Source organism: Haliotis rubra, unplaced genomic scaffold (assembly GCF_003918875.1).
Source record: "Haliotis rubra isolate DU_JTF1 unplaced genomic scaffold, ASM391887v1 Scf159, whole genome shotgun sequence".
Classification (NCBI taxonomy): Eukaryota; Metazoa; Mollusca; class Gastropoda; order Lepetellida; family Haliotidae; genus Haliotis; species Haliotis rubra.
In genome coordinates this window covers 1,502,363-1,516,434 of record NW_025765547.1, presented here as the reverse complement: position 1 = coordinate 1,516,434, position 14,072 = coordinate 1,502,363, and the positions used below count along the sequence as shown (strand labels likewise).

General features: G+C 39.1%; 1 protein-coding gene across 1 annotated transcript; it reads left to right on the top strand.

Annotated features, from left to right (window-relative positions):
- The first annotated feature begins 6,508 nt into the window (after nt 1-6,508).
- On the top strand, nt 6,509-9,460 carry LOC124271228 (dentin sialophosphoprotein-like). Its single transcript, XM_046706306.1, has one exon. The coding sequence runs from the start codon at nt 6,509-6,511 to the stop codon at nt 9,458-9,460; it is 2,952 nt and encodes a 983-aa protein (XP_046562262.1).
- Nucleotides 9,461-14,072: the final 4,612 nt, after the last annotated feature.

Below are 14,072 nucleotides of genomic sequence, written 5' to 3'. Positions count from 1 at the left end.
GTATATTGGAGAGAAAAAGTGGCACATACATGGATGAGGCTAGGTGGGGAGTAAGAACATTGGCTTTCGAAGAGCTAATTATGCTGCTGTTAATGTTTATCTGATGTTTGTCACACCCTACCATGCATTTATACTTCTCATCACTTGGTTGTAATCACTCTTAGCTTGATAACGGTGTAAGAATCTACACCGAAACTTCGCTCCATGTAGTTGTTAGGCATAAAGTCGAATGCTTTTTCACTCACCAACTTCTAGAATGCCGATCCAGCTCTAGGACAAGACTGGCAGATGCTACCCATGTGAGAGGTAGCTACTCCAGGAATTGATGTGGTCGTCAGTGATGGTGACGTAGTCATGGTGACCATATTTCCCGAATCGTTGATATTCAGGTTTTTGTCTATTCCTCCCAGATTACAAGTAAATTATAACCAGATTTAACTTTTGAAATTAGTTACAATGACTATTTTAATGCGCGAAATGGTTTTCAAAGCATGTGTAGAAAATATAGCTTTCGTGGTTATCATGTAAAGAAAGAATGGTGGTGCTTTATTAATGCTCATGAGTATATATTTCTTTGGTTAATGTTGCTATTTTCCCGACTTTCGTGACACTGATATATCTATGGAATATTTCTAAAAGAAAACAAATGACACAGTTTTATTTGGTTCATGTAATTTGTCATTTCGCACTATAAGAGGAAATGTGTACCAGCTAACACGTGTGATGTGGGTTGTGCCACCAATGTAGGGGCAGGGAAACAGGCAAGGCATCCGCAATGAATTATCTGACTAGGATAACATTTCATCTGTGTACTTCAGACACGTGTGACAAAACAAGCCAATTAATGGCAGGTTGCGAAACCTAATTCCGTGAAGCGAGGTTAACACTTTTCTATTTAAAACAATATCCATATTATATTTATAGGAAGGCTAAAAATGTGGTAATACCAGTGAATGCAATGCCAACACGTTATTAGAATCAAGTATAAATAAGAATGAAAGGAAAAATAAGTAAGATAAGATTACATCCAGTGGTAGTTGAGGGGAAACTGGTTATAACCTGTCTATCTTGAATTAGCAGTGATTTTACTGCTGATTCGTTGAATAAAGCCATACGTGCATATGTGCATGCTATAAAGAATACAAGGATGAGTTGTAGGCGATAGTGTCGTAAGCGTTCGGGCTCACGATTATGTAATCAGTAAAAACACCTTGAGTGGGAAATGGGCAAAGAAATCCAAACATGTCGTAGTTTTACAACATACCAAGTATAACATAGTCTTGTGAACGCATCCAAAGCTTGATACACCGAATTATAAAACGGGAGTAACTTTAAACTCACATCACCTTACAACAGATTTACTTCAATTAGTAATGGCGATACCATTGTTCGACTCATCTGCACAAAACAACCGTTTAATAACCATTTTTGCAAGGTGCAATATATATATATACACACACACACACACACACACATATATATATATATGTGTGTGTGTGTGTGTGTGTGTGTAATATATATATATATATATATATATATATATATATATATATATATATGTATGTATACAGTTGGTTTTGTGCAACTTCAATGATCTGAACATATGATCATAGTATTGCCATATGTAACTTTCCTTGAAAGGCATTTAGAAGTTGTACAGATAAAGGAAAACCGACTTCTATGAGTAGTCAACTTATTTATTGCAATGAGTGCGAAGTTTCGGGGTACGTACTAACGCCTTTATCACCACTTGCTTGATAACGGTGTTAGTACCTACGCCGAAACGTCGCACTCATTGCAATAAAGAAGCTGACTATCAATAGAACTTGGTTTTCCTTCATATATAAATATTAATATCAAATATATATACGATATTATGTTTCAATTACAACTTGCAAAAACGGTTACCTATCACCAAATACATTATATGTGAATTAATTTATCCTGCACTATAAATTGTACTTGCTTTCATATTCTATATCTTACCAGTTGCTACAAGCTGTCAAGTAAACATTCCCCCTTTCCGCTGGTTCACGTCTTCAAATTGGAAAGTGATGACTATGCCAGAAAGAACCGCCCCTTCACTGTGATAGACGGCGGAGCTGAATGTCACGTTTAAAAGGTCATTCCACGACCGAGACGTAATATTAAAGAGATAATAATGGGTATATGTTTCTTTATTTTGGTATAAAAATCGTACATCCGACCTGCTTGCCTCAGAAGCTTCCACACTTTTTGAGAGGACTTTTCGAGAACTTCGGTTTCTGCACGATGAGGACCAAGGTTGCGTTATCCTTTCTCTTGCTGACATGTAAGTACATATGTTATCTATACCTCTACCAATGCACCACAATGGTTACATAATCACATGCTGCTTCAGGTGACTGTACATGTAACAGAGTGGTTTTGAGCGTTACAATGTGCAGTGTCTGGTCGCGCCCCGTGACGGGTCAGAAACAAGGTTGGAAAATCTGACGAGCGAGTCCGGCAAGAAGCGTTTAATATGTTGAGCTTATTAGAAATTCGCGAGTAACACTAAAGACACGATACTTTATGGATGACAGCTTTTTTATTCTGTTATCGTGTTCAAGCAAGAGTGACAATAGTGGAAGGATCCATATCGAAACGTCGCATTGGAACTGGATATAGGGGTTGTTACCCATGAAACACCTTGCTTGTATTGTTAGATCAATGTTTAAACATGTTTTACCCAAACTGTTTAATACGTATTTCCATTATACTTTACATCTGTGGTAATAAACATGTCTTCCCCCAACTATGTTCACGGCAATTCCATGATACTTTACATCTGTGGTAATGAACATGTCTTCCCAAAACTATGTTAACGGCCATTCCATGATACTTTACGTCTGTGGTAATGAACATGTCTTCCCCCAACTATGTTAACGGCAATTCCATGATACTTTACATCTGTGGTAACGAACATGTCTTCCCCCAACTATGTTCACGGCAATTCCATTATACTTTACATCTGTGGTAATGAACATGTCTTCCCCAACTATGTTAACGGCAATTCCATTATACTTTACATCTGTGGTAATGAACATGTCTTCCCAAAACTATGTTAACGGAAATTCCATGATACTTTACATCTGTGGTAATGAACATGTCTTCCCCCAACTATGTTAACGGCAATTCCATGATACTTTACTCTTGGTAATGAACGTCTTCCCCAACTGTGGTAATAAACATGTCTTCTTCCCCAACTATGTTAACGGCAATTCCATTATACTTTACGTCTGTGGTAATGAACATGTCTTCCCCCAACTATGTTAACGGCAATTCCATGATACTTTACATCTGTGGTAATGAACATGTCTTCCCCCAACTATGTTAACGGCAATTCCATGATACTTTACATCTGTGGTAATGAACATGTCTTCCCCAACTATGTTAACGGCAATTCCATGATACTTTACATCTGTGGTAATGAACATGTCTTCCCAAAACTATCTAAACGATAATTCCATGATACTTTACATCTGTGGTAAAGAACATGTCTTCCCCCAACTATGTTAACGGCAATTCCATTATACTTTACATCTGTGGTAATGAACATGTCTTCCCCCAACTATGTTAACGGCAATTCCATTATACTTTACATCTGTGGTAATGAACATGTCTTCCCCCAACTATGTTAACGGCAATTCCATTATACTTTACATCTGTGGTAATGAACATGTCTTCCTCCAACTATGTTTACGGCAATTCCATGATACTTTACATCTGTGGTAATGAACATGTCTTCCCTCCAACTATCTAAACGATAATTCCATACAGGTGCGTCAGCAATTGCTAGCTCTTACCTTTAATTATGTTCAAATGCGACAATTAATGTGTCCACTAACGTTATCCCATGGACTTTTGCAGATGTGGTTCTTGTGGCCGGCTTTAGTTCCAAAAGGCTGTTTCGTGGTGAGTACTTTGCTTTTGAATAGAAATTTCCAAAAAGGATTAATTTTCATTTTGAAATGACGACGTGTGATCAGGTCTCTTTGGGGCCACGGGATGATTTCTGATATGAACATAAAAACAAGTAAAAACTCTATAAATATTTTTGAACACTGTCAGATATTGATGTGAATGAGAGCTACACTTGGCATTTGGCATGCGTAAGGCTAAAGGTATTAAAAGGTTTCAGGGGTTTTAAGGATGCGGGGGTTTTCTGATACTGAACATCAGCAAGTCGCTGGCGCAAGATTTTCTGAGAAACAGTGAAAATATGTGGTACAAAACGTCACTGGAACGGGATGTTTAAGAATTTAACCATATTCACCCATTTTAGCCATTTGTGTATTTGATCATGTCAAAAGTCCAAAACCCTCAAGTGTGTGAAAGAAACAAATCTAAGCTTGATAGGTTTCGTACCAATAACAATTTGATCTTTCAAATGGCTATAACGGCTTATGGGATGCTTCGTGTTTCTTGGAAATGTCACACACACCTAGGTCAGAAAGCTTACAGCGACAGTCAGTTACCGACTTCTTAAACTTAATACACGGATCTATAAACGTGGGTTCGAATAGGTGTCTCAATATCATACATTTACTTGATTCAAAAATGGTAACCACCGTCTAAAACCTGCGACAATCCAGGTGTTCCTCTCGTATCAAGCCAAGTAGCCGAAACTGTGTTTAAAACAGCGTCAAACCAATTTCACTCACTCACTCCAAGGCATACAATCCCGGGATATCGACAGACGTCAGTGAACCTTATTCTAGCTTTGGTAGTACTCACTTTTCAAAGAAACGGAAAGACAGACCGCTGGATGCCAAAAATTATTCCAAGGTTCTCTGGAAAATTCTTAAAGAAAATAGAATTGTACAGGATATTTCTGCCACTAGTGAGGAACACATCGTGTAAATCTTCGTTGTGTATATACGACTTCATCGACAGCATGCACTGCATTAATGTTAACCAATTGACACATGCGAACAAAACGTTAAAAATCTACAAAGAATATCAATCTTAACAATAGACATTTCACAAAACAGCGGGTATAAAGTATCATGATCTACTTGTCGTAAATTGATAACACAACAGATTGGCACAAGATTGGCGCTCTCTGCAAAATATTTACGTCCATTTTTTAAATGAAAGGCTTCAGATCTTGAGTGAAAAGAATGATATCATTGATGAGACCAATCCTAGCTTCAGGGCAAATTACTCTTCTGTAGATGGATTGTGTACTTTACAGGGTTGTGTCCAAACTTTATGAATAACAACAGTTACCCAAGTACCGTGCTTGACAACGGTGCAAGAGTCTGTATCGAAATAAAAGAAGTTGCTATGCATAAAATTTGTCAATATTATACTTCCCACCTTCTAAAATGACACTCAAAGAGGAACTTGTCCAGAAGCACTGCTGTAAGAAAAGGAAGAGATTTTGCTGTCTCGTTATAAATGTACGTACAGCCATTACAAAAGGCATAGGCCCTCTGGCAAGTTTTATAATACTATTGCGTCAATGTATTTTCATTTAAAATCCTGTGTTGAAAAGAAATGGACTCTCATCGTGTTTATGTTTTTCCGTCGGTACCTGCTATACCTGTATTTTAACAATCCTCGTTCAGGGCTAACCGACGGAAGCATTGTGGGACTGTGGACATAGGCTCAGTCAGCCAACATTGCCCGTGTCGCTGTTTAATTGTGATTCGAGAGGAGACATTTATCCGTAAAAAAAAATTAAACGTAATGTTTTTACCAGTGATGTTAGCCGAGTGAAGCAACTGCAAACCAAGAAACGGGGTGCTACGTAGTAGTTTACTCTAGGATACATTACGAGACGATGACAACTTACAGTCATCATGACTTCCGTTAACAAGGGTACGTTTCATTACGAGGGGGCAGACGAGAATGGCGTAGTGACGTCAATACAGTGTGACGTAATCAGAAAAGTGTACTTTATCGCCTGGTACTGTCGGCGCCTTTGATCTTTTAGCTAAGCATCTTAGAATTTACTATAGTTCTGAGAAATAGGGAACTTGTAAGTGGATCATTGTAATAGATGCTGTCTACAACGTAGATTTTGTGAACAATATCTTGAAGTGAAGAAAGCCACATTTAATGGTATGGTTCTTGATGGATGTAGCTGACTGTTCTGTTTATATACCCCGGGTACTAGTACTCAAACACTGGCCCAGAACAGGCTTCCACATCAGCGTTACCTGATGGTAAGATCTTTGGGTGGTGTAGGACATAATATTTGGGCATAAGTCAGGCTAGTTCTTCTTCAGTATGGTGTCACAATTTGTTATATTTTGGAAATGAGTTGACAATTCAAAATCAGTCATGGTATTTATCGGTTGATATAAGTGTGTATTCTATGGAGAATATAACGCTATGTTAAATGTTGAAAGATACCTTTGATATGTCGGTTTCTCGCTTACATACAATGTGTGCAGCCAATTCCTGGTATCTCCTGCCGTGACGCTGCGAGAATATCCCTAAGAGTAACTATTTTAAGCTGAGAGACATTGAGATTAAGATGAACTTAACATTATCTTCTTCCTTGGCAGGAACAAACGATCTTCGTGAAGAAGCTGAAGACACTGGTTCCACTGATCAAGGAAAAGACATTTTTCAAGGTTTAGTGGACAGAGGACGGGTTCGACCTGAGAGGAGAGGCGGCGATGCATATGATAACGAAGATGTTGAGGACATCGGTTCCTTTTATCAAAGAAAAGGCACTGATCAAGGTTTAGTGGAAAGAAGAAGGGTTCGACCTGAGAGGAGAGGAGGGGTTCGTCCTGCTAGGAGAGGAAGTGTTCGACCTGAGAGGACAGGAAGGGTTCGACCTGAGAGGAGAGGACGTGTTCGACCTGAGAGGAGAGGAAAGGTTCGACCTGAGAGGAGAGGCGGTGATACAACTGAAAACGAAGATGTTGAGGACACTGGTTCATTTTATCAAGGTTTAGTGAACGTGAGAAGGGTTCGACCTGGGAGGAGAAGCGGTGAAACAACCGACAAGGACGATTATGAGGGAAGGAGGAGCGACGATGATTCAGCTGAAAACCACGATAATGGTAGCACTGATAACAACTACAATGACGACAGAACTGATGACAGCGATGATGAGTTAGCTGATAACGAAGGTGATGATAGAACTGGTTTTGATGACGGCGATGATTCAGCTGATGACGACAATGATAGAACTGATAATGACGATGGTGATGATAGTGACAACGATGATGGTAGAGCTGATAATGATGACGATGATGATAGAGTTAGTAGTGACAACGATGATGATTCAGCTGATAATGATGACGATGATGATACAACTGATAATGACGACGATGACGATAGAACTGATAATGACAATGATGATGATTCAGCTGATAATGACAACGATGACGATAGAACTGATAATGACAACGATGGTGATTCAGCTGATAATGACAACGATGACGATAGAACTGATAATGACAATGATGATGATTCAGCTGATAATGACGACGATGACGATAGAACTGATAATGACAACGATGATGATTCAGCTGATAATGACAAGGATGACGATAGAACTGATAATGATGACGGTGATGATTCAGCTGATAATGACAACGATGATGATACAACTAATAATGATGACGATGATGATTCAGCTGAGAATGACGACGATGATGATAGAACAGATAATGATGGTGGTGATGATTCAGCCGATGACGACGATGATGATTCAGCTGATAATGACGACAATGATGATAGAACTGATAATGATGACGATGATGATTCAGCTGATAATGATAATGATGATGATTCTGCTGATAATGACGACGACGGTGATAGAACTGATAATGATGACGATGATGATTCAGCTGATAATGATAATGATGATGATTCAGCTTATAATGACGACGATGATAGAACTGATAATGATGACGATGATGATTCAGCTGATAATGATAATGATAATGATTCTGCTGATAATGACGATGATGATATAACTGATAATGATGACGATGATGATTCAGCTGATAATGATAATGATAATGATTCAGCTGATAATGACGACGACGATGATAGAACCGATAATGATGACGATGGTGATTCAGCTGATAATGATAATGATGATGATTCTGCTGATAATGACGACGACGATGATAGAACCGATAATGATGACGATGATGATTCAGCTGATAATGATAATGATGATGATTCAGCTGATAATGACGATGATGATAGAACTGATAATGATGACGGTGATGATTCAGCTGAAAACGACAATGATGATTCAGCCGCTAATGACGATGATGACGATAGAACTGATAATGATGACGGTGATGATTCAGCTGATAATGACGACGATGATGATAGAATTGATAATGATGACGATGATGATTCAGCTGATAATGATAATGACGATGATTCAGCTGATAATGACGACAATGATGATAGAACTGATAATGATGGCGATGATGATTCAGCTGATAATGACAATGATGATGATTCAGCTGATAATGATGATTCAGCTGATAACGACAATGATGATTCAGCAGATAATGACGAAGATGATAGAACTGATAATGATGACGGTGATGATTCAGCAGATAATGACGAAGATGATAGAACTGATGACAATGATGATGATTCAGCTGATAATGATGATTCAGCTGATGATGATGACGATGATGATAAATCTGACAATGATGACGGTGATGATTCAGATGATAATGACAATGATGGTGATTCAGCTGATAATGACAATGACGATGATGATGGTGACAGAACAGATGATGATGATGATGATGATGATAGTGATGATTCCGCTGATAACGACAATGATGACGATTCAGCTGATAATAACGACGATGATGAAAGAACAAATAATGATGGTGATGATAGAGCAGATAACGATGACAATGATGGTTCAACTGATAACGACAGTGATGAGAGAACTGATAATGAAAACGATGATGATGAAACTGATAACGATGACGATTCAGCTGATAATAACAACGGCAATGATGACAGCGACGATGTCGACGACGATGATGATAACGACGACGAGGAGGAAAATACAAGAGATAATAATGATAAAGAAGAGGAGGAGGAGGAAGATGATAACGACGATGAAGATAATGTTTCAGCTGATAAGAGTGACTCCAATGACCGTAGGAAGAGATACGCTTATAGAATTGCTATCTATGATGAGCTTGAGGACCATAGAAGCAGAAACGATGATGCATTTGAACCCGATGAACACGAGCCAACGAAGAGAGACAATGCTACAGCTGATAACGACGTAGATGATACACGTGTTATCGACGACAATGAGTCTAGTAGAGGTAATGATACAACTGTTGCTGACAACGATGATGTAGCTAGTACCAACGATGATGACCGCACGAGAATAGACAATGATGTATCTGATGACGATGACGATGACGATGACGATGAAAGAACTGATAACAGCAGCCATGAATATGAAAGCAGATGATAAAGGTACGTAACGGTCGTTAAAATCTCAGAACAGTATACGACTTCAACCTTACACAATTATATTTTCCTGGACGTGAAGTTTCAGTATAACCGCGGTCCTGTCACTATATTAATTACTAGTGATCATTTGGAATAACGGTGTTTACTTCATCTCTTTTTCCTAGGTTCGCAAAACTATGTTGAAGAATCAAAGAAAATATAACCAAAAGTGGAGAAAAAACATCAAACATCGTTTGGTGGAAACATTTTCCTCGACACAGGCCGCAGTACCAGCCGAGAGGGATCCAATTCCAATTTTGTGTATAAATGTAGAATAGTTCGGAAATAAACCGTCTTTAAACACTGTTTGTCATGTTTCGTTACAATTCCTCAAATATGTTAAAGCTAGTTCAGTGAACAACTGCCATGTTCTGGAGTGTGATTTGTAAATGGCGATTGATTAACTGTTAATCGAAGTCCTTTCGTCAAAGTCAGTGAGTGAATGAGTTCCATGAAATATCACGATGTGTCAGGTGAGAGTGGGAGGGAAGCACAAACTAATTCAGGCCAACTTTGGTGACACCCATGAGCGCGTGTATGGAGCTGACAAACCATGACAAGAATCAGCGCGATCCTGTATCCGAACCCATGATCAGAGGTTTCTGGTGGGCCCAGATTGCAACATCATGACTGGGCAGCAATGACGATGACACGTAATCAACCAAAACAGTGAGTCTGACAACCTGACCTACTTAGTCACATCTCACAAGCGCAGGTTACTGAGGACCAATTCTAACTGAGAGTCCCCACAGATCCATGAGTAAATAACTTTCAGCAAATGTGAATTTTAGTTGTATTGGTGCCTATCAGCTAAATGTGGCAGGAAAGCTCATGCAGGTTTTAGATGTTTACAACGATTACAGTTACAGTCAACAACCCTTCATACTATGTTTATAGACTTCTTCGCCGCTTTTTAGCAATATTCCAGCAACATCACGACGGGGGACACCAGAAATGGGCTTCACAAATCGTACCCATGTGGGAAATCGAACCCGAATCTTCAGCGTGACCAGCGAATGCTTTATCCATTAGGCTACCCCTCTGCCCCAGTTTCACCTGAAGGCAAATCTAAAAGTATTTGGCAGCCTTAATATAAGCATATACAGTGATAAATATCCAAATTCACCATAAATCCCAATACTAGTTTATTGGTTGTAAACACAAAATGTTTTCTCACAAGCAAATAAACAGATTTTCTCTACAACGTCAAAATCTTGTAAGCTCACACATTATAAGGACATTATGTTAACTGAGAAAGATGTCTACCAAAATCATTCAAGTTTTGGCTTGACTCTGAAATCTGAAGACATACATGTCCATTCCTCTTTTATACTGGAAATACGTACATACAAATCCGTACAAGGAGAGATTTAATGCTGGTTCCAGCCAATGTACCACCAAATCCCCGTCTCAGAGATTAACCATAACCCTTAATACTACCAAGGAAGTGATTTACCAATATTCACAGAAAACTTTTGAGACCAGCGGAATTAATACCATGTGGATTCTCAAAAACTTAAAGGATTTGATTACATTTGTAGAATCTCAGAAACGGACCAAGTTTCGTTCTGTCAAAACTTTTGATTTTTCAGACCCGTGAAGATCCGGGTTAGAATTGATCTTCAGTTACCCATGCTTGTCGTAAGAGGCGACTAGCGGGATCGGGTGGTCAGACTCGCTGACTTGGTTGACACATGTCATCGGTTCCCAATTGCGCAGATCGATTCTCATGCTGTTGATCACTGGATTGTCTCACTAGACTCGATTATTTACAGACCGCCGCCATAAAGCTGGAATATTGCTGAGCGCTGCGTTAAACAGCCAACCAACCAACCAACCTCAAGGCGTCGGGTTATCTTCACACTGTGCGGCGTAAAACCAAACTCACTCATTTGAATTTTCAACATTGTATACCACTATCCCACATAACAAAATTAAGGAAAAACTTCTCTCCTTGATTTGGGGGGGCTTTTGTAAACAAACGTGGTGAACAAAAATATACCTACATATCTATCCTCAGAGGTTCAGGACAATTTGTCAAAAATGGAAACAAATGTCATTTGAAGTTTGCCGACAAAACAATATGTTAAATGCTGAACATTCTCATTGATAACATCTTTGTGAAATTTGGGGGGTAAAATATTTTGCAAGGAAGTTGGCATCCCCGTGGGCACCCTCCTTGCGTATTCGTTTCTTTATACATATGAATCAGAATTTCTGCTGGGGTTGGCAAAATCAAAACAAGGTAATTTGGCCAAAGATGATTTTAACTTTCCAATAGCCAACTTCCCTGCCATGTATTTAAAACTTCCGGTGGCGATGCGCATGGTATAGGACGTGTCTCACACACGTTCCGCTCCTCCACAGCAATATAAGTAACTATGTCAAATTGACGCGTAGACAATAAGCACAAAACTACAAACGAATTCCTCACAACAAACACGAAACATGATTTAACTCCATATTTAAGAACAAATGAGGACGAACGAGAAGAAGAAACAGAAAATTCGTAACCCGCCATAGACAACGAAACCATGTGCGACGAAGCGATGAAGAAGTTCATCACCAACTCACACTACGCTTATAAGGAATGACTGACTGACTGAGTTTAGTTTTACGCCGCTTTTAGCAATATTCCAGCAATATCACGGCGGGGGACACAAGAAATGGGCTTAACACATTGTGCCCATGTGGGGAATCGAACCCGGGTCTTCGGCGTGACGAGCCAACGCTTTAACCACTAGGCTACCCCACCGCCCCTATAAGGAATGAAATAAAGGCTGACATATCAGAGCTGAGAAAGAATCTGACTGACGTGCTAGACACTGTGAACTTTCATTCAGAAATAAATCAAGTCGCATAAAGCAGAAATTGATGAAGTTGGGGTGGAAGTTGGAAAGTTGAAATCGGTGTACGACCAAACATTCCTGCAACAGGAGCTCTACATGAGGAAAAATAACTTGCTTGTGTACGGCATTCCAGACTCCAAGGATGCAGAATCGGCATGTAAGGATATTTTTACACCGCTGGGCGTCGACAAGGTAGAATATATGCAATTCCATCGCTTTCCGCGTAACTCCACAAACCCATATACAACGAAACAACCAAAGCCGGCGGTTGCGAAGTCTGTCAAGTTAGATGACAGAAACGCCGTTCTCCATGCACGTTTCAAGGAACCCATGGCCCTTTGAGAATCTAGAGTCTCGAGAACGGACTTGCCAGTAGTGCTGAAAAAATTCAGAGGTAAACTCGCGGCCAAGGCCTACGAACTCAGAAAAAACAAGAAACTCCAAACTAGGGTCCAGGAAGAGGGCACTGACGTTCAAGTACAAGTCAGAAAGGAATCTGACTCCCCAGAAAAATCAATCAAACTGGATGATAACCCATAGACTTCTCTTTATTGTGACTTTAAAATGTATGATGCGTGTTTTGTGGGAGATTCAGAGGCACAGACGATAACAATTCCATCTTCAAAATGATTGCTTTCTCTCATGCCCAGTTATGGACGTTATCCCCTTCCCTTGTGTACATGTGTGATAACGGAATGGGGAATATAGTGTGGATGTGTCTTCCTTTCATTGGATGGAATATGTCAATCTATCGGATTTCTTGTGTGCCTATTTTTCATGGACATTCATTGGATGGACTTTTTGATAAGGTAAATAGTGAAACGTTGAAGGTATATATCAGCGATGCATTATGTAAACGTCTCTATCTTCAACTGTATTGCAGTGAATGCCATGTAACGTTAAATACACAATTCTTCGCTGACGTGTTGATAGGAGAATAATTTATATACATTTTACTTATAGTTACACTTAGACTGGACTCTAACGCAATGCGCTTCATAACGAGTGTTGTGTCTATACCGGTTGTTGACAAAGTACTATACTTCCGGTGAGGGTTTGCTGTTGGTGTTAGATCTAACGTCGAAATATATCATCTTGCTTTTTCACACCATACGCATAGGAACACTTAATCTCATTAGGGAAATATTATGAACCAAACTTACAACAAAAAGATCCATAACACAATTTCAATTCATGTTGACTTTATTTTATATAGACAGGGGTGTGTTAATAAGGAGAATGATATATGTACTTTGTACTTATAACTTCGCTTAACTCTGTAGAGCGCAACCCGCTTCATAATGAGTGTTGTGGTTACACCGGAAGTTGACAAAGTATTGTACTTCCGGTGAGGGTTTGACTTTGCCGGAACGTTAAAATCTATCTCTTTGCTTGTTCGCCCATACGAAATAAGAATCAGGTGACACTTATTCTTACTAAGGAAATATCATGAAGCAAACTTATAACAAAGATCATTTATTTGACCTTCAATTCCATAACGCAATTTCAGTGCATGTGAATTGTAATTTATATAGGCAGGGTAACTCCGTGCTGATGAACATTGCTGTCAATTACAAGGTACATTGTTTCCTGTAATGTTTGCGTTAGAACTTAGAAAGGAATCTCTTTGCTCTTTCGTATCATACGAAATAGAATCCAGTTGATATATATTTTCAACAAGGAAATATTACGAACCAAACTTACAACAAAGAGACTTAATGT